Source organism: Lygodium microphyllum, chromosome 1 (genome assembly GCF_053477565.2).
Source record: "Lygodium microphyllum isolate KBCC chromosome 1, Lygodium_microphyllum_v1.1.10, whole genome shotgun sequence".
NCBI classification, from domain to species: domain Eukaryota; kingdom Viridiplantae; phylum Streptophyta; class Polypodiopsida; order Schizaeales; family Lygodiaceae; genus Lygodium; species Lygodium microphyllum.
The window spans coordinates 146,728,202-146,749,467 of NC_141135.1; the positions used below are offsets into that span (position 1 = coordinate 146,728,202).

At 41.0% G+C, this 21,266-nt stretch overlaps 1 protein-coding gene across 1 annotated transcript in view; it reads right to left on the minus strand.

Annotated features, from left to right (window-relative positions):
* Window positions 1-21,266, minus strand: part of LOC148041786 (exocyst complex component SEC3A-like) — a 161,767-nt gene that overhangs the window by 40,453 nt on the left and 100,048 nt on the right. The window contains exons 15-17 of the mRNA XM_087682434.1: window positions 12,432-12,561; window positions 12,182-12,249; window positions 11,931-12,101 (exon numbers count right to left, since the gene is read on the minus strand). Of these exons, the coding sequence (XP_087538560.1) occupies window positions 11,931-12,101; window positions 12,182-12,249; window positions 12,432-12,561 (369 nt within the window). The remainder of the gene's footprint in view (window positions 1-11,930; window positions 12,102-12,181; window positions 12,250-12,431; window positions 12,562-21,266) is intronic.

Here is a 21,266-nt window from a genome sequence, read left to right on the forward strand (position 1 = left end):
TTTCACTCATACCTACGCTCACAAAGGAGTGTCTGTGATCTACAGTAGGACATTGGGTACTTTTCACTCTTCGTAAAAGAGGGTTTTTCCCCCAATCACATTAGTTTCTATTTTGTGTGTTTATTCGGTCACTTACAGTACTTTACACCTTTCAGATGTGAACTCACCTTAACAACCCTAAGGTCTAAAGGTTGTACTTTGTACTTTCACTTACACACTTGGGAATCGCAACGTGTGTCAAGCTGTATCTTTACTCTCATTCTCTCTACTGTCTATTGTGTGCTTCTAGCTAAGAGCTACCATCTCACATTTGGTATTAGAGCTTAGGCTCAATCAGCCCCAACCTTGTCAACTCAACATTTGTCCACAACTGCCTCCAACTAAAGCTGCCACATTGCAGGCCCGCCCTAGTCTTGCCAACACTCAGCCAGCGCCGCCAGCATTTGGGCAGTGCCACCAGCGCTACTCTTGCAAAAACCACCCCCCCCCCCAAGCCTTTCCTCTGCCAAGCCGTGTCCTCTACTCTGCCAACTGACGACTGCGCTACAAGCATCCAGGCCCGCCACCACCTTCGCCAGGTTGTCTCTACTTGTCACCTTTTGAGCTCATCACAACTCCACCAAGCCTTTCGCCTCGACCTCAGCTCACATTGAAGGTAAAAGATACATTTAATTACTTTTTATTTAGAAATCTGGGCTACAGCAAGGGGCTTTTTCCCAACGAGTGCATTTTTGCTCTTGGAAGTGCTTTCGGAGACACACATTGTCGAAATTTCTTGGGATTCAGATCAAAAAATTTGGGGCTTTTAGATGGTTAGCAAACATTGGCACGTGTATTGAAGATTCTGTCTGAAATAGACTAAAATTGTGCATTTTGGATAGCTAAATTTTGGGCCTTTACATTTTTTGTGTTGAGGAGCACTGTTTGTGCATGGGACAGCATGCATATTGGACAATTGTGATCAAGTGTGACACAATTTTACTAATTACAGCTTGGTGTCTGCTATAATTTCTGGAAATTTGCAGATTTCCAGGTTGTTCTAGCTTTGGTTCTTGCTCTCGTGTTAACAGTGACATTTATCATGGCCAATCAAGGACAGAGTGATGTATTCACCTATGCATCCAAAGAGGATAGAGTGGACAGCAACAACTATTCTCTATGGTCATTCATGATGAAGAATGTGTTGAGTGCAAAAAATCTTTGGGAGTATGTTAGTGGTGAAGAAGTCCGTTTTGGAGTTGTGGCTCCTACAACTTCTCCCCAAGGAGGACGTTGTCAAAGGCTAGCTCCAGGCTGGGTAGTTTATGCGGTCGTATCATGTTCAAGAGATATTCAGACAACAATTTCTGCAATCATCAGCAGTTTGGATATGTTCCAAGTAGGAGAAGCTTACTAGACAAGGCGGGCATCTTGTCCCACATGGTAGGTAGCTGATCCCCGCATTTTTAAAAATAGATATATATATTTTGGGTGCAACTGTCCAGCACAACACCTGTCAGCCAGTTTTTGGTAACCTAATTTATTTTATTCATTTCTTTAGCCTAAGTATGGCTGGCCCTTCTAGCGGTCACACTCATTGCAGTTTGCTAAAGGTTGAGAAACAGCTCCCACTGGCGAACTCCAACAACTCGTTCTATAGATTTTCCTTTAGTATTGAGCATTCATATTTTGCACTCTTCAACATTAAAAACTCTCTCTCTCTCTCTCTCTCTCTCTCTCTCTCTCTCTCTCTCTCTCTTTTTCGTAAAAGGTAATTGTATTAATTACGAAAAAAAGGTACAAGTTTACATGATTACAAGATACACGATGGCTCTAAGCCAACGTGTGTAAAATGTCAGTACAAAACCACGAAAGAGTTACACAAGTCATGACAAAGACGTAGAGGAAATTGCCATATGCCAGGGAAGTAAGTCTTCCCGAGGGAGCAAGTCAGAGTGCCGAATGAGATCTATCTGCCAATGCAAGAGACCTTTAAGCCTGGCAATGTGTCTCGAAACATTAGAGGCCGAATCAAAAAAAAAGGCATTCTGAGTGGTCCAATTGTGCCAGCATCTCCAGTATCTAAGAAAGTGGAACAAGATCTTTGTATGCAACTGTGCCGATGTGGGGTATTTTGGGCGTCCAAAAACCCAATCAAAAGGGCTTAGTGAGAAACCAACCATAGCTCGCCAAACCGCTAACAAGAGCGACCAGATATTCTTAGCGAGAGGGCAAGAAATAAATCGATGATGGGCCCATTCCACAGTAGTGGTGCAGAAGAAACAATTGCCGTTAGAGATTCGACGCTTGGAAAGGGCCGAGGCAAGAGGAAGACCACCAATCATTACCCTCCAAAGAAAGTCCTTGCATTTGAAAGGTGTCTTGTTCAACCAGCCCTCCATCACAGTTGCCTTCCACCATGACTGAGATTTCCGCAACCCCCATATGCAAGGTTCCAATCCTGCCAAGGACGATCCACAGCAAGGGCAAGAAAGGGTTGCCTGCTCTGGAGCACTAACAAAAGCTGTTCCCATAAATCACGGTATCCACGAGGGATTCTGAAAAGCCTCCTGGCAATACGAAATGATATGAAGACATTACGACTGGCAAGGGTGGCATCTGCAACTTAAGTCAAGCCCAAACGGGCCATGCGGTTAAATTTTGGTCTGAGCTCATGTTTGCCTTCCCATGAAAGTAATCTCGAGGCTGCCAACAATTCCAGTTGAAAAGAGTTACTATGTAAGCGGTCCTCCGTTGGATGCCAACACACCTTCTGGAGAACCAATTTCCAAGAGCAGATCAAAATGAACAAGCAGGGATGAGAAAGGACTCGAAAACCGAGAGTCTGCATTAAGAACATGCCACCAGGAGCTACGAATTTGTGTATTACCATACAGAAGCCCGCGGTCCTTAAAAAAATAACGGGCTATAACGGCCCACACGTGATGATCCACACACATGGCACGAAAAAGAGACCAAGGAAGTGCCAGCATATGAGTTTCAGCATCCAAAATAGCCCCATCACCCAGGCGTTTGGGGGTACATGTATGCGACCACGAAATCCATGAAATACTTGCATGCAATGAATCCTTCTTCCATAACATGAAACGAATGGGCCGAGTGAGGGTATTCAAAGTAGTAGGAGTCCAAGGCAACAATGGCAAGAAATATGTGAGCATTGGCAGCATAATTGTCTGAGCCACTTTGAGGCGAACATGGAAGGGCCAAGCTTGCGACTTCCAATACAGAAACTTAGCTGCTAGTTTCTATGAAATCCACTCTAGTAGTTGCTTTGGCCGAACATCAACACCCAAAGGGTACCCAAGTTGCCTGACAATGGAACCACGGGGAACAACCTCTCCCTGCCAGCCCAATGACTATAAATCGGACTCCGTGCAACTGAGAATGGCTGATTTGAAAGCATTGATACGAAGACCAAAAGCATGACCAAAGAGCGTTCAAACATCTAATGCCTTGCGAATATTGTCCTTGTCCGCACGCAAAATCATAAAGCTGTCAATCAACCAAAGATTGACTAATGAAGTGCTGTCCAAGAGAAAGAGACAATCCGGCCAACTGAGTAGAAGCTGCCATGGAAGATAACATCGAAAGAACCAGATGAGTCGCCAGGGCAAAGAAGAGAGGACTCAAAGGGCAACCCTGTCTCACAGAGCGTGCAAGGACAAATGGCTCTGTAACACCACCATTTAGCATAACTCGCGAAGAAGCTCCAGCACTAATGGTGTAGATCAAGCGGGACATCCGAGTACCAAAGCCCATAGTAGACATAAGTTTTGCAATGAAAGACCAGTCTAAATAGTCAAAAGCCTTTTCCAGATCCAATTGAACCAATACCACTTCCTGACTAGAGTGCCTTGCATAGTCAATAGTTATTTGCACATTTAAGATATTATGCAGAATGTTGCGGACCTTAATGAAACCATATTGAACAGGATGCACAATGGCCGGAAGATGCTTGTGGAGCCCATTCGCTAGCACTTTGGAAAAGATTTTATACATCGAACCCATTAAAGAAATTGGTCTCCAATGTTGCAATATTGACGGCGAAGGAACCTTTGGAAGCAGTTTGACAAGACCTTCTTTCCATAAGGAAGGCATGAACCCTATTTCCCAAACCTACTGAAACATAGCCATCAATGGCTTCACCAGTTGGGTAGCAGAACTCTCAAAGAATTCATTGGTGAGACCATCCCAACCGAGACTTTTATTCTTAGGCAAGCGTAACAAAACATCCATAACCTCGTCCTCACAAATATCTCTCCAAAGTAGTTTGCATATCAAGTGGAACCTCATGTCGGACCAAATCATAGAAGATTGAGCGTGCATGTGTAATCTGGTCAAAAGGTGACTGAGAAGAACCAAGAAGATCTAGAAAATAATTCCTGCACATATTGACAATAGTCTGAGGGTCAATGACCATTCGACCTTCTGAATCCTGGAGTCTAGTCATATTTTCTCGAGCAGGAGAGGCATGCAGAGCGCGAAAGAACTTATGAATCTGACAAGCACTATCTTGTAAATTCTCAGTCAAATTTTGCAATTTGGCCTACTGATAAGATTTCAACTGAAACTCTTTAATAAGATCAGCCAAACGCATCGCCAGTGACAACAGTCTCTCTCTCTCTCTCTCTCTCTCTCTCTCTCTCTCTCTCTCTCTCTCTCTCTCTCTCTCTCTCTCTCTCTCTCTCTCTCTCTCTCTCATGTGCACGCTTCTCTTCGTCTCTTTATCTTTCTTTCAGTCCAATCATATGCTTCAGCATTCGTTGCACTCTGAAAAATGGAGGCTATTTACCTCACAAGATGCAATGTGTATGCTCATGAGGATGCTCTTGATTTACAAACTCGCTCTTGTTCAGCATGCTCCATGTCACCAAAATGAGAAATCAACTTAATGATTTAATTAAACTTCACAAAGATTTTAAAATAAAATGAACTTTAATTTTGCTATCCCTAGCTCTTAGCACAGTGGCCATTTCATTGATAGTGAAGGATTTAACACCAAGGCATGTGGTGAATAAGTCAGCGAGCCATGTGGTACATGGCTAAGGCTAAAGAAACAAGGTGCAATGTGAAACTTTCATTAAATTAAGTGTTTGCACCTTAGAATTGACTAACATTGAAAGTTTTACCCAGTAAGCAGGCTCACTTGGGTCACTTAAGCTATATTAAGCAACCCCTAAGCTAAAGTTTCACCTAGTGCGCAACTCACTTATGATTGATGACTAAGTCATTAATTAGCCCTTAGTAAAAAACGTGATATGGTTGAGAAACTGGTTACTTATTTGGAAAACTTCTCTTGGTTATTTGCAGCTTTTTCTCTCTCATTTGGAGTAACCCAAGTTTAAAGGCATTTCCTCTTTTTTTTCTTACTGTAGAAAATTGCAAATTTAAGTCATGGAATGAGTTTACAACATAGATGCAGTAGGAACAATAGCCAATTTTTCTCCTCTTAGCATGGGGGTTCCATTGGGTAGCCTAATAACTCCATATATAGCAAGGTATATTGCTATTTTTTAGCTTAATATTAGAAAAATAGGTTACGACAGTACTATGGGTTGAGATCCTTTCTTCTTCTTTAAGATCTCAAACTAAGTACACTTTTTGGACAATTTTGTCACGAAAAAAGTGATATTCTCATAGTTTCATTGCAAGAAACCCCCCTTGTTTGTGAAAACAATGTGGGATTGCATAGAGACTATACAAGAGAATTATCTCAGTAAATGCTCTCCTAAATTGGGTTTAAATGTGTATTGTCATTTTTAGGATTTAGCAATCTATAGCTGGTTGGAGATTAATAGTAAAGGTGTCGAGGTCATTGTGCACGTATGAATCAGTTATGTTGCGAGAAATCGTTGAAATACAGCCATTTGTAACCAATTTCGAGCGTATTTCAACAATCTAAAGAAATACAGAAAGGGGTGCCTAGCTTTGAATTTTGAAATTTGAATAACTATTCTTGAGACTTGAATTGACATTTCTTGACATCTTAAATCCTGCTCAAATCGTAGCTATGTGGGAGAGGAGATGAAATTGGTTTCATAGATCAATTCATGCAATGGCCCATGTCTTGCATCCTCTTTGGCGAGATGATGAGCAGAGTGAGTGTGAGAAGCTAGAGGAGGGATTCATGGAGTATATGACAAAGGTGACAGGTGGCGATATGTCAATGCATCAAAGGATTGAGGATGATCTTTTGACATTCCACGATGAGAGCTTGCATTTTGGTAGAGATACTATGAAGTTGAGAGAGACTCAACTTCAGTCTATCTCATGGTGGAAAAAGTATGAAAATTGTGCGCCCACATTGGTAATTTGCAACCCCAAGATTTCTTTTAATAATTATACATAATTACATATTTGTAATTTATTATCGTTGGCATTCATTGCATAGTTTGATTCTTGAAAGTTAAATCTGAGATTCTTATGGCTCCGTTTGTGTTTCTATCTGAATGATGATTTATAGAAACACATTGCTATATGGATTCTCTCACAAGATTGTAGCTCAAGCCCTTGTGAGAGAAATTAAAGTACTTGGGCCCTTTTCCATACAAAGAAAGGGAATAAACTTACCACTACTCAGTTAGAGAGATTGGTCTTTTGCCATTGCAACCTCCAACTACTTGAGAAAAACGATATTCATCCCGAGCTTGCGCAGGTGATTATATTTATATTTTGCTAATAGCTTATGGTCTTGGAAGTTTAACTCTTGAATGCCAATTCTAGAATCTAAAGATGATAACTTTTTTAAATCTCTATGTCAAATAAACACTGGTAAATATTAACAAGATCGACATAGAAAAGATGAGGTTTGTTCTTGAGGAGCAGCACATATATACCATACTCTACCAGGGGATGATAGCCCCGAGCTGTGCCACGCGCAACAGGACTTCTTCACAACGTCAGAGAGCCATAGATGGAGCTAGCACTTCAACTGCTCTAGCAGATTCAAGGGCTTCTGATAGTTTTGGCTCATCAGCTAATGTAGATAGCGACTGGAGCCAGACGAGGATCAGGATGACAGCACCTCTATTGGCTTAGATGATGTTGCTACAGATGCTTGATCCTTGAGCCTTGATTTTATCGTTAATGTCGAGCATTGTTGACAGCTATCAGTTACTTATGTTTTTTCCCATGGTTGGCCAGTGGCCGTTGTTTGAACTTTGAAGTTATCAGTTCTTTGAGATCTCATAGATCTATTATCTTACTTTGACATTTGACTCTTGAGGCATGTCACGACTCACATGATACATCATATGATCATTGCTATAGCTTATAGTCTTGACTCTTGAGTCTTTAAATTGGCTTTTATCGATGTTAGATGTATCTAGATTCTAAAATCTAGGTTGCCTTCTCTTGAAATTTGATGATGAATGATAAATCTTGATGTATCATGTATCTACTTAGTACTATGATTTGTCACCAGTGACTACTCTTATTATCATGAGTGACGAGGGATGAGTCTCATGAATGATGAAATTGACTTTTAACCTTTAAGTTCTGATCATGATTCTTGGATGGCACATGTTATGATATTAGTATGTTACACTTTTGTTTCAAAATATTGTAAGTTATTTTGGGTGATTTAAGATTTCTTCAATCTTGTGATTTGCAGCTTGCGAAATTGATAACTATGTGAATTGCTGCACAATGTGATTTGAGAAATTTAAATCATGGGTCTTGGAAATTGGATTCTTATGCTAAAAGTTAAGATTGTTCAGTCTCACCAGTGACTCTAGTCTCTAGTATACTTAGTATGTGTATATATATGTATATTTAATCATAATTTATTGGTTTCTCCAAAACGCCGTTTCCACCAAAATTTCAAATGGCCAAAACTCTGAAACTCTGTTTCTTCTAGTTTCCGAAACTCCTGTTTCCGAAACGCATAGAAACTATGATTCATATTTTGATAGTGGTGCTAGCAAGGACATCACCTCATGCACACACATTTTAACTTCTTTGGTTGATGTTACACAAGGGAACACTGCCACATGTGTCAACAATGATACTTATACAGTGAAAGGCATTGTGAAAATCCTTATCATTGCAATGAATGGAGATATTGTCAGCTTAGAGGATGTTTTATATGTACCTCATGTTCAAAAGAACTTGTAATCTATGTTAATCCTAGCTACTATTGGCTTTGAAGTTTGCTTTGTTGGGCCGTGATGTGTGGTTAAGGATACATGTGATGATGATGTGATTGTCATCACTAGTATTTTATGTCATGGCTTGTATAGACTTAATGTTCATAATAGGAAACCTCATTTCAATGCTACGATTGTAGATGCTTCCGCCTTATCTACTTCTGCTGAGTTAAGGCATACTCAATTTGGGCACTTGAATTTTAATAGCTTGTCCCTTTTGTACAAAGATGCTATGGTGCATGATTTTTTCAAAATGTATATGCCTCATAAGCACATATGTGAGGGGTGTTTACTTGGCAAAATGCATAGATTCAGCTTTTCCAAGGATGGGAGTGTGACTACTATATAGAAATTGTAGCTTGTCCATAGTAATATCTGTGGTCCTATGTGTACTCCCTCTCTTAGTAGATGCATTTACATTGTTCCCTTCATTGACAACTATACATATCACACTTGGGTGGCTGTCTTGAAGGCCAAATTAGAGGTATTCTCATCATCTCATGCTTTCAATATTTTATTGCCATAGGTGAAAACTCTAATGGCTGCAAACTAATTACTCTTCACAGTGACACAGGAGGGGAGTATATGCCAAAGGAAGAGGTATCTTATAGAGATGGCTAGACATATGCTTAAAGGAAAGTCTTTCGAAGATAAGTTTTGGTTGGATGTAATTCATATAAATTACTATGTGCTGAATTGTTCACCTACTTGAGCATTAAAGGTTGTCATGCCTTATGAGCCATGGAATGGCAGAAAGCCAATAGTTGCACACATGCGTACTTTTGGATGTCTTGCCTACACTCATGTTCCATCTCAAAAGAGAGACTAGTTGCAAGACAAAGCAATTAAATGCATTTTTATTGTGTACAATATTGAGAGCAAAGGCTATCAATTGTATCAACAGGTTACAGGTAAAGTATTTGTCAATAGAGATGTTGTCTTTGCTGAAAATTCATAAAAATTCAGAAATGCCTTTGCGTGATTGCAAACATCACCCAATTGTTGGCCCTTGAAGATGTGTTAGATTCGCTTATGCCATTATTCAAATCATTGCCAAACATTGTTGAGCCTCCACTCGCTCAATCTCATGGACCATTAGAGCAAATTCAGCAACCTGTCCATGCTGATTTTCAACCTGATTTTCCCTCCATTAAGGCAGAAAATCATGATGATGTAGAGATCTAGAGATGGCCGCTATTTCGGGAAGGAAAGACAATTCCCAAATGGCTGTTGTATACCTTGCGGGACAGTAAACAAGGTCCCCCTCTTCCTCCACATACTAGAGCAGCTTCTCATTAGGTATCAGGAAAATTTATAGATTGTGCTTTATGACCATTGCTCGTAGTGAAGAGCCTCTTTGTGTTGAGGATACTTTGGATGATACACATTGGTTGGATGCTATGTGATCATAGTTGCAGAGCATTGAAGATGATAGTACTTGGGAGTTATGTGACTTTAAGCTTAAACATCATGCAAACAGTAGCATTGATCAGAAAGAGACCTTTGCACCCATGTGCTATGCTCATAGATAAGGCATTGATTACAAAAGAGACCTTTGCACCCATGTCATGTATGACAGCCATTCATACAGTCATTGCTTCGGCAGGACATGGGGGCTACAATGTACATTAGCTTGACATTACGACTGCTTTCTTACATGGTGACTCAAATGAGGAAGTCTATGTCAACCAGCCACCATGGTTTGTAAAGGAGGGTATGGAAAAGAAAGTCTGCCATTTATGGAAAGCCTTGTATGGGCTAAAGCAAGCATCACCACAGAAGATTCATACTTCTCTTTATCAGCTAGTTGTATGTTTGACCTATCTGTGCAATACATGGCTGGACATTCAGTATGTTGTATCCCACTTGAGCAGGTTTCTGCATAGCTTAGGCTCACAACATTGGCAAGCAGTTAAGTGTGTCTTCCAATACTTGAAAGTCACACAAGCTTTGGGGTTGTTTTACCCTTGCAACCCCTCTACTTCCTTGCATGCTTTTACAGATAGTGACTGCATAGGATGTTTTGATATGAGAGTGTGCAATAGTGGAAATTGTTTTTTACCTAGCAATGCTTGTGTCTCTTGGCTCCACAAGAAACAACTTACAGTGACCACTTCGAGTTGTGAAGCTGAATACAAAGCAGCTTTTACAACACAATTGAGTGTGTTTGCCTTAGACACCTTTTATCATACATGCATACTGCACTTCTATAAGCTACATGCATCTACACTGACATTCAAAGCGCATTGGCAGTTGCATGAAATCCAGCATTTCAGGCACAAACAAAGCACATTGAGGTGCATTATCACTATGTCACAAAGAGACTCCATGCAGGGGAGATTGATTTGATCTATGTGCCTACACAAGATAACATATCAGACATGTTCACCAAGGCTCTATCCAAAGAAAAGTTTGAAACTTTTCGCAAAGCTTTAGGCTGCCTTCCATTTGGGGATTGATTTGTGACATCCCTATTTCCTTCACATAATTCACTCCGGGGAGGTTTGTTAAACACACCTTGTATTTTCTTCTCAGTTGTTTTAGTGTGAACACATCCCAACCACGGGCTTTTTTTACCCTCTTGCCTGTGAGGGGTTTTTAACCTGTGTGAACACACTTTCGTGTGTAGGCCTATATAACCCTAGGGTTGTACCTTGTATTCTCATTGTTGTGATTCATTTTAATGAAGGTACTCTTGCATCCTTATTTGTGTGTCTACTCTCACTCTCACTCTCTAGTCCGTTCTTGTCTATCAAGCTGTCCATTCAATCCAACAATAGAGTTGTGGAGGAGAGAGTATAAATCCTCTCGGCACAATGCATATGAGAGTTCACTTCACATCTTGTCGCATGTTTCGCATATTGCATCCTATCATACCCACACAATGGACTTAGTGGCAACATGCTTGTACTTTTATAGCACGCCGAATAGGGCCTAGTCATAGTCTGTGCTTGACTCTAGAATAAACTTCTTTTCAGATTTCCTTGATGCCCAACATATGGACTTGCATAGTAATTTGTCCCATAGGCCAATTTGGCCTGTAGTATCACTTCCTTCGACCCTCCCTTTCTCTTGTGTGAAAAAACTACTGCTTTACTCATCTGCTAAAGCCTTCTACATGAGGAAACTTCCAATGCAGAAATCCATTGCACAAGTGATTAAGAAATCACCTTTAAAATTGACCAGGTAACAATACTTGTCAATGCATGGAAAAACTTTTTTGGAAACTAAACTCTTCTATCAGCAATCACACAGTTGTGATAAATCCATAGAGCCAAAGCACCCACTACAACTTCCATTGTGCTTTGGACAACATCAAAGTCTCCTATGATACCATCCAAGAAGCTAGATATGTATAAAGAACCGATCTTGTGGAATTCAGCAAACACAAGATTTTTTACTCTTTGTGAAAAGTCTATAGAAGTGTCAACAAGTTCAAAGGAAAAGGTACACTCCTGTAAATAGGGTCATGTTGTAAAAATTACATCCAATGATAAAGCTCAAACAAGCTATTAATAATACTCCCTTTCTTAAGAAACTTACCCCTGCTCCAGCCCCCAAATAAACATAGAAAAAAAAAAGCATACATTCAAGGGTACACTGGTACAGACAAAGCATATGCACAAACCTCTTGAAAACTAATTTGGCATATTTGTGCATAATGACTAAAATGTGAACGTGCTGTAAAATCTGATGTAAAAATCCTACCCACAAGCAGCTCCAATGTCAAAGTCTCTTTTGACCAGAAGATAAATTCAACAAAGATTGGAGGTGAATACTAACTCTATTGAAGTACAGAGTAATTCTTGATTGCAAATCAACCAGCAAACGGCGAACAAAACCAGCAGCATCAGCTTTCTGACTTGATAGAAAACGCTCTGTTGCTCCTTGCATAGATATGCACCGTAAAGGATCTGATTTATAAGCCCATTCCACAACCGCATAGAAGTCTTCCTACTATCAAAATGCATAACAATGTAAGCCCATCCCAACAGAAAGAATATTAGGAAAGGCTTGCAACAAAACACGCTTGCCTGTATGCCATCTAGAAGCTCTTCAAGTGCTTGATTCAATGCCTCCAATTCTGCTGAATCTTTTTTAGCTGAAAAGAAAAAAATTCTTAATTGCATCAAGAGTGATCACCAAATCTTACTAAGAAGAGGAAGAGAGATCTTCCATTTTAACTGGGAGAACACATTCTGGGCAAAGGAAGAAAAACAAACAAAACAAAACAAATTGATGATGAACTAATGAATAAGTTCAAAGATCAAGTGGCCCACATACATGCCTTTGCGGCACCATTTGGAGCATTTTCATCATCTTCATCTCTATCATCTGACCCCTTTCTATCATTAGGTCCGGGTGGAACAAGCGGCAGCACATCAAAACACATAAAAGAAGCAAAGAATGTGCTCTGAAATTACAGATGGCAAACAATGTCAAGTCGTAATATGTAAAACAAGAAACAACTAGTAGCTAAAAACGACAGCATGTAGAAATCTAGCTTCAGCTTGATCCAAAAAATGCAAATGAAATCTCTCAAGTTCTCTATCAGCCCATAAAACTGTTTGCTTTTTCAAATTACCTAGATTTAGCAAAAGCTTAAAAAAACGAATTTTCTGCAGAAAATAGAGGAAACTTAGGGGTTGAGATGCTGCTAAAAAGTGTTTTAGAATCTAAACACATGAGGAAAATTGAAAAAAATGTATTTTCAACATTGAAGCAATGCCAAAGGACCAACTCCTAGAGCTTTTCTCATTACCCTTCCGAAAACGCTTACTTAAGGCGTAACCACTAGTATATAATCAAATAACAAAAACACTCATTCCACACAATCTCTTTTCCCCAAAGCATGTCAATATGTGGCCATGAAACAATGTCATGGGTGATGGGTCTCCAAATGAAGAAAGGGGGATTATCCATGGAGCATTGTTCAACATATACACACAACAAGACTGATTAACATTCCCTCTATCAGTCCCACTTTGTGCCCCACAGCATTGCCAACTATTTATCACATAAACACTGACCCTTCAGCCGACAAAACTTATTGGAATCCCCCTTTGATTATTCATTGCTCTCACCAACCATAGCCTTTTATGTGATAAACTAATTTGAAACCTCATACATGGAGCCTTACAGATGCTGATTGCCCCCTGATCAAGAACCAAGGTTCAAGATGGAATAAAGAGGAAGCATTGAGTCTGGTTTCCTGGCTGAGAAAGCCAGTGCCAATGACCGCTGGAATAACATAAAAATCCCCACAAAAACAGAGAGAGAAATCCCGCTCTAATCTGATCCAAGAAAGGAAACATGTATCACAAAGCTGCTCTAGAGCTTGTTGTAAATGACAGCCATATTGCTGTTCCAGCCTCTCCCAGCATGGTTGTTACATCCAAAGAGTCTTTACACTAGGAGTTTACATTTGGAGAGCTTGAGGACGGCCACAGGGCGGAGGGGGCGGGTTTGTGTGTGTGTGGGTGGTGGTGGTCGTTGTGGAGTTGTGTGGGGGTGGGTTTGTTGGGTTGGGGTGTGAGTGGGTGGGTGTGTTCGGAATGATGTAGTGGGAGGCTACGCACATGTGTTTTGGGAGAGGAAGCCTAAAAAACACCTACAACCCAAACCCCAAATGGTCACAAACATGCACTTTAAAACAGTCGGACGTCATACTGCACAAGACGGATTGGATGAGCTAATTTATACATTGGACGTGGACAACTGGGTCTCCCACTCCAACAAACTACTCCTTTGCTCCAGCATGGCAAAAACCAGTCTTCCTCTCAGTTAATTATGGCCACCTCAGCTTGCATACCACAATGAGAGAGATGATGAAAATGGCTATTTCCACTTTCGCAAACAGCACACAAAAATCTCATTCTGATTTAATGATATCAAAATATCCTTGGGTTGCCAAAACTTTCAAATAGCCTCTCGAAGCCTTAATTTTAACAGGCTACCCAAACTTAAAAAGGATTGTTAAATTAACTAATTTGACATCAGCAATGCATGTCATTAGGTGCATTGCCACGTCATCATGTCAGAACAGTCATGTTACAGTCAAATGGAGCATCCCAGAATGGTCTTTCCAGCCATGCAATTTTTATCCCCAAAATTCTCATGTAGAAACAACTTCCTTATTTCACTCATGTTGTTCACAATATCCAATTCTACCCTTTGGCTGTTCAACTCCAAGGTGCCACCCATGTCATGCAGTGTTAATAATGCAATGTCCATCATGCCCATCATGTCCTGAGTTACTTAGGAATAAATTTAAATGTTGGTGGCAACTGTGCCACTGGTAAATGTACTTGGGGTAGGCATGATAGGAACCGTCTTCCAAAAGTGTTGGATGGAAGGGTAGTACAAATTGCAGCCTCAGTTACTTTATAAAGCAGAGTTCTCAAGGGTCATTGTCTAAGACCTGCCACCAAAGTGTCAGACTTTTTCTACGTTGGTAAGCACTGCTGATAAGTCTTGCTTTTTGGGTCCAAAGTTTTCCATCCAAGGGACGTAGAGAGCACAATTCCTCTTCAAGAGTGTGTAGAAAGTTTTAAATGTTTCAAGGGTCCCACATATAAAGTGATCAAAGACCTGAAGTAGCTGTTGCTGTGCACAGGACCTTAGGTTTAGCACGAAATTCAAGTTACAAGAAACAAGGTGAAAACTGTCCTGATTGATTAAATCTTTTTAGTTAGTAATTTAACACATGCCGCACAGCAACAAGCTACTTCACCTTCACCCCTGTTGGCATACATAAATTGGCTTAGAGCCTGTAACTATTTAGCCTTGGCCCAAATTCACATGCATGCGACTCACGGACATGCAATAGTCATGTCCCCAAAATGCCACACAAGCATAATTAAATACGTTGATGGCGAAATCCTCCCATCTATAACCCTTCAGCTTTATTGAGATGGTATAGACTACATTTGACTATGCAGTCCACAGCATCCTTATACATTCCAGACTGCCCTTGGTAAATGATGCCACTCATAGAGGACTTGACACCAAATTTCTTCATCTTTCAGGACACACACTGTACCCTTGTATAGTAAATAGTAGTAATTAACAGTAAAGGTTTTCCATTTGAATCCATGGTAAACACCCATTCAAATTCATTCAACCGAAACCTGTAGAATTCAACCTTTTCTATTAATGAGCATGCTACTAATGGAATCTGCTATGGGATTGTATTTTCTTCTCTTCTCCTAAGTTCATACTCAAACTATGCCCATCTAGCCTTACAGCCCTTCAAATATGTTTGATTGGTAAGCCACTTAATGCCCTCCTGATCAAATACTCAGCAATTTGGCACCATATAAATATTTACACCATTTCTTCAAAACATCTACTATTGCAGATGGCTCACTCTCAAGAATATAATCATTTTTCTCATATATGACCACGTTTCTTGCCTTCAAAAGGTATTGAACTGATTTGTCATGGAAACAGCTATCTCAGTATAATCTCAAATGAATCGTCCATAAAACCCAAATAAACCTACAAAGATCTAGAGCTCTTCCATGTTCCGTGGAGCTGGCCACTCTAAAATAGCCAAAAACAATTTACGGATCTATCCTGACTCTATCTTTTGAGATAATATACCCTAGATATTTGAAAGTTGAAACACCTTCCTTATATGTTCCAAATATTGTTGCTTAGCCTTACTAAAGATGAGGATACCATCAAGAAAAACCACGACAATGTGACCCAAGAAATGCTGTAAAAACACTATTCATGAGTCTCATAAATGAGCCTGGTGCATTGACAGGACCAAACAACATTATCAAAAACTCCTAGTATCCATGTCTGGGTTTTTTGGCAAGAGCCGGTGTTGAGCAGATTGGTCTGCTTGATCCTCCATGGAATCATAGTTGTGTAACTCACATTTGATATTATAAGTCTTGGTGCTTGAGAGCAGCTAGAAACATATAATTGAGAACCACAGATCCATGAGCAACTGTATTAGATTGGCATACTAAGGGCTAGGTTTGGACAGCTAGTGATCATTGCTTTTTAAGCAATAACAGTTGTACAATTGATTAAGCAATGATCAAGAAATACCAAAAGCACTACCACGCTTTGGACCAATCATTCTTTCAGTCCAGGTGCAACAGCATTCTACCTTCTGTTTGATTTGTTTCTTTGTGGATGAAAGTCTCTTTCTAAGATCGAGTACTTCCATCAAACACCAGTTTTGTGCTTCTGATGCCAGGACATCACCAACTTCCTTAAGGGCAAGAGTCCATGGTGCTCAGGGTACAACCGATGAAGTCTTAAACTCAGCCTAACAAAAAATGCATCCTGAGAGGATTTCTTGCAGGGAATGGAGCAAGGATTTATCTGGAAGAATGAGATCTGTTAGACAAGGTGCTTCTTAGTATGCTAATGATGCATAGGATGGCTGACGCTCTATGTTTTCAAGCCATGGCTAGACAATTTTCCAGCTGGCAAAGGCCCTAGCAATGGCGATTCAACAGGTTTGTAGGGGAATGTGTTTACAAGTATGCAGAGTAATCCACCCAATCTCATGCATGCAAATGTGGACACTTAGCCAGGCTCTCAAGCTGGGATGCAATCCTATTTATCAAGCATTTTGGTACCAATATCTGGCAATGCAAATTCAGCACCTATGACTGAAAGCATTGGTCTAACAATTCCCAGGTGCAAGTCATCCTAGATTCTTGTAGCCACTTGTGTATGACAACCTCACTCCCAAGAACAAAGAAAAATATTATGGAGGAGGAGGACAATCAGTAAAGTCCGAGAACTTTAGTGCCATGCAAGACAAAATTGAAACCTTTGGCTCTTGTCCAGCAGTCTGGCATAGTTTATTCCATAGCCACACAAAATGGATTAGGGGGTATGATATTGGAATGTGGAGGCCCCACTCCATCAATGGGGAGGGAAAAAGAAATTTAAAAACAGATAAATTTAGAATATTTTCATACTTCCACAATAAACAACTTCATGAGTATTAAAAAGCACACTTTAAAGACTAAAAAAATCACACAAGGAACCACTTAGAAAAAAGTCTAAAAGTATATTAAAGACTCAAGAACCATTTTATAAATGTTTGAAGGCTGAAGCACATATCATATTACATGAAAATGCCAAGGCCAGGTTGAAAGGCCAATGGTAGACGCAAATACAAAGTCAAGTCTCAAACAGTAAACTATCAAAACAATGTTTGCTCAAGGGCTGCTGGGCACCTCCAAGATGTTCATGATATCTCCCATGTCACAGCTGGTCTTCACTGCTGCCTCATCACCTGCCTCTCCAGGCTCTCGAACATGCACTCGTGAATGCTCCTCCTGCTCCAGCTCCCATTGAGTGAAGGGATTCGTCTTTGCAATGGCACTCTTGCAAAGCATATGGAAATTTGCAATGACTAAGACAAGATCACTAGCCTTCGGCTCACCAACGCTGCTCCTCTTCTTGAAGGCAATGTGATTGTAAGAGCTAACAGTGTGGCTAAATACGCAAACTACTAACCAACTGAAGCTCAGGGCCATGTTATCCAAAACCCACCCACCACAAGGCACCCCAACTGAACCTGTCCAGCTACGCATCGCCACAACCAAATGAACCACGGAAAGTCTTGTAGACTGTGAGCTGGCCCCTCACTACGACTCTCGTACTGATATCAAGTACCATGCACTCCAAGTTGCACCTCTAGCATCACTAACCTCTGTGTAGTTTTCCTGCCAAGACCCTGAATCTCAGTGCCTAACATGGATGCAGCTATACGTAAAGGAGAGGCACAGGCATCCCATCGTGTCACAAATAAGATGCAGATCTCATCATTTTGATCCTCATTTGGTACCAGTTTCTATAGTCTCTCAATCATCCTATCCCATAGCCTCATAGACCTTGCAAACACATGGCTGCATAGCACCTACAAGGCATGATAAATGTATAAAGTACTGAACTATGGAATCAGCCCTCTTTACCTCATCCTAATATCCCATGTCCTCAGCCTTGTTTATGCACGAGACCCTTACCTGAGTAGAAGCCATAGGGGAGCTCCTAAACTCATCACTGATGAAGACTTATCTCACTACACCACTAGACTCCCTCAAGCAACCCAACATCAAAAGTAGTGAGCAAAGTGAGTGCCAAAGTACTAAAGGAGAATTTGTTTCGACTTGTTTGTGTTAGAATTTGGCAATTCTAGGCAGTGCCCAATTAAATTTCGTGTGGTGTAGACACTTATTAAAGTGTCAATGTAGGGTGTGTACACCTAGTGTCTTAGGAACTTAAAGTAGTGACACTTGGCTCTAGAGTAAATAAACCTAACTCTAGTTAGTTGGTGGAACGCTGGTTAGGTCAACCTCTGACCCAAACTAGTGTTGTACATTTTCTTGATCTTTTTTCAGTTCAAGTACACTCTGCTCTCTTGCTTCAGCTCACTCACTCTCACTGTCTTGTCTGATTTTGATTTTTCATAGTTGGTATCAAAGTAATCCCTTGCGTGGGTGCTGCCACCATTAGCATTTGTTCGACTGAGGAAAAGCACAGCTGCCCAAAGCTCAAATACTGTACTAGAGTGCTCACTTCGTCACTGTCTCTAGACTCAACTACGTTCAACCACTGAGTCGCCTACCCTACTTGGAAGAGCCGCCAACTACGCTAAAATAGCACCACCCTAACTTGCTTCTATGCCTAGTCTCCAACTCATAGTTGCATTCGTAATACGTACAGACTAGTTTGTTCCGTATGATTCGTACCGTACCGTACGTATGTGTACCATTTCGTACCAAAAAACATGCTATTTTTGGTCTCTGAAGACTAGACCATACAATATCTTCCAACTCCTAAGCCTTATGTTTATTATCATAATTCCAAGCCTCACACACACACACACACACACACTCTCTCTCTCTCTCTCTCTCTCTCTCTCTCTCTCTCTCTCTCACACACACACACAAAAAAGAATGAAGAGCCTCTTTGTCCATCCACCCTAAACTTTGCTTTGTTCTTTGATGCATTACATATACACTCCCATCTATCTTCTAGTAGCGCATTGCGCATGTTGTGCGTGAGGTTTTTCCTTGTTAACCTCATGTATTCATCCTATTAACTCAAGTGACATTGCTATTTTAGCTCTAAACATGTGTTCTATTATCTATAATCCAAAATAACCAAGTTTTTGTTTTATTTTTTCGTACTAATATCGTACCGTACCTTATAAAATCATAAGGTACCAATTAGTACCGTATTTTATCGTACCGTACCGTATCATACCTTTTGTACCTGACAACCTTGCTCCAACTAGCAGTACCAGCTCGCAACCAACACTGCCACTGTACACCCACTTCTACATCATCCACCCACTTGTCCTTTGGTCAGAGCTAGCGCCTGTCTACTACTATGCTGCCGGTGCTACTCCCAGTCGATGCCACCTATCCCACATGCTACCCCTGTTGCGCCTTTTGCAAGTGTCTGCCTACTCATTGGTCCCCGCCCGCATCCACACAATGCCAATCATGTTGCCTCTACTCCCTCTCTCGAAGTCGCATCCACCACTTTCTCTTCTATTGCAAGGTCTGCCCTTCTCGCAAGCTGTCGCCACCTACATTCCAATTGCTATTGCCTACTTAGCTCCGCCAGCCAAAGGGGTCGAGATTCACGTGAATGTCTCGCAAGGCATCCCAAATTTGGGGGTTTTTGCTTGATTTCTCTTCCAACATGTGAATTAACGTCTAATAATCTGACATTCTACAATTCCTACCCAATTTGAGCAATAAATTTGGGGCCTTTTGGCCTAGAGGCTCTGAAACCCATCTCGAGGCAAATTCCAGCTATTGTTCATTGTTGGCGTACATTGTGAGGTGACATTCTATAGCAATTCAAGTTGTAACGACTGCGTACACGCTCCTGGATGGTTCTATTCATCCGCTTTGCCAAACCATTCTGGGGGGGTGTACGGGGCAGTCAACTGACGCTTAATAGCCCTCTCATCACGTAAGTGCTCAAAAGCACGTGAGACATACTCACCCCCATTATCTATCCTTAGGCATTTTAGCCTATACACAAACTGGTTCTCAACCAATGCAAGCCATCTTTGAAACACAGCCAAGACATCGGATTTCAGCTTAATGGGATAAGCCCAAACTTTCCGTGAAAAATCATCCATGAAAGTAACAAAATACTTGGTATCACCCATAGACTGATAAGATATGGGTCCACAGACATCCGAATGTACCAATGCCAAGGGCTCACTCATGCGTGACCTACCAGACTTCTTATGCGTAGACCTAGCCTGCCTGCCATAAAGACAATGCTCACATGAATCAAAACATGCATAATCAAGGGGTGGTAAGTACTGCAAACTAGAAAGCATTTTCATTCCCTTCAAAGACATATGGCCCAAACGGGTATGCCAAAGAGATACATGTGGGATAGTGATTGTTGAAGATACTGAAGAAGATTAAATTAAGCTCTTTACTAAACTTACTTTCTTATTTTCCTTAGGTCGCGAGGATGCTTCCTTTCTAAGTGTGGGGATATGTTGAGAGTGGAAAAAGACTGAATATTTGACTGATTTTTGTTGTTTTTGAGGTTTGAATGGTTGATTTTTTATGGATTTAGAGTGATGTATGGTTGTTAATGGAAGTGTTTGAGAATGTTTATGCTCCCGTCGTCCGTGAAGAGCATCTCTGCATGCCAATTGGTCATTCTCCATGTTTTCCTCCCGGGGCCTGCAAGATGCAATCCAAGGGTTAGGCCTTGATACGGAATAAGATTGTTCGCATAGGAGGGATTTCAGTGTGGGTCGTCAAATGCATATGACTAGAAGAGAAGGTACGGAACATGTTGTGCTCATTGTAGAGGGATGGCCCCCGTAATGGTGTCCCTTTAGCCTCTAGCTACTAGCAGATCTTGGCTCACACCGAGTTACATCGGTTGGTGGTCCTGCGTTTGGAGGGCTCATCGTCAGAAGGATAGGCCGGGAAGGACAAAACATGATTAAGGGAAGAAGAGGATACAATCAAGGGATAGAGGCTGCCAGCCCTGGCACCTCTCGTAATCACAAGTCTGCCACGAGTGATCTTCCATGCAGAGTCTCCAAAAGATACATGATAACCTGCGTCATCAAGCTATCCAACTGACAAG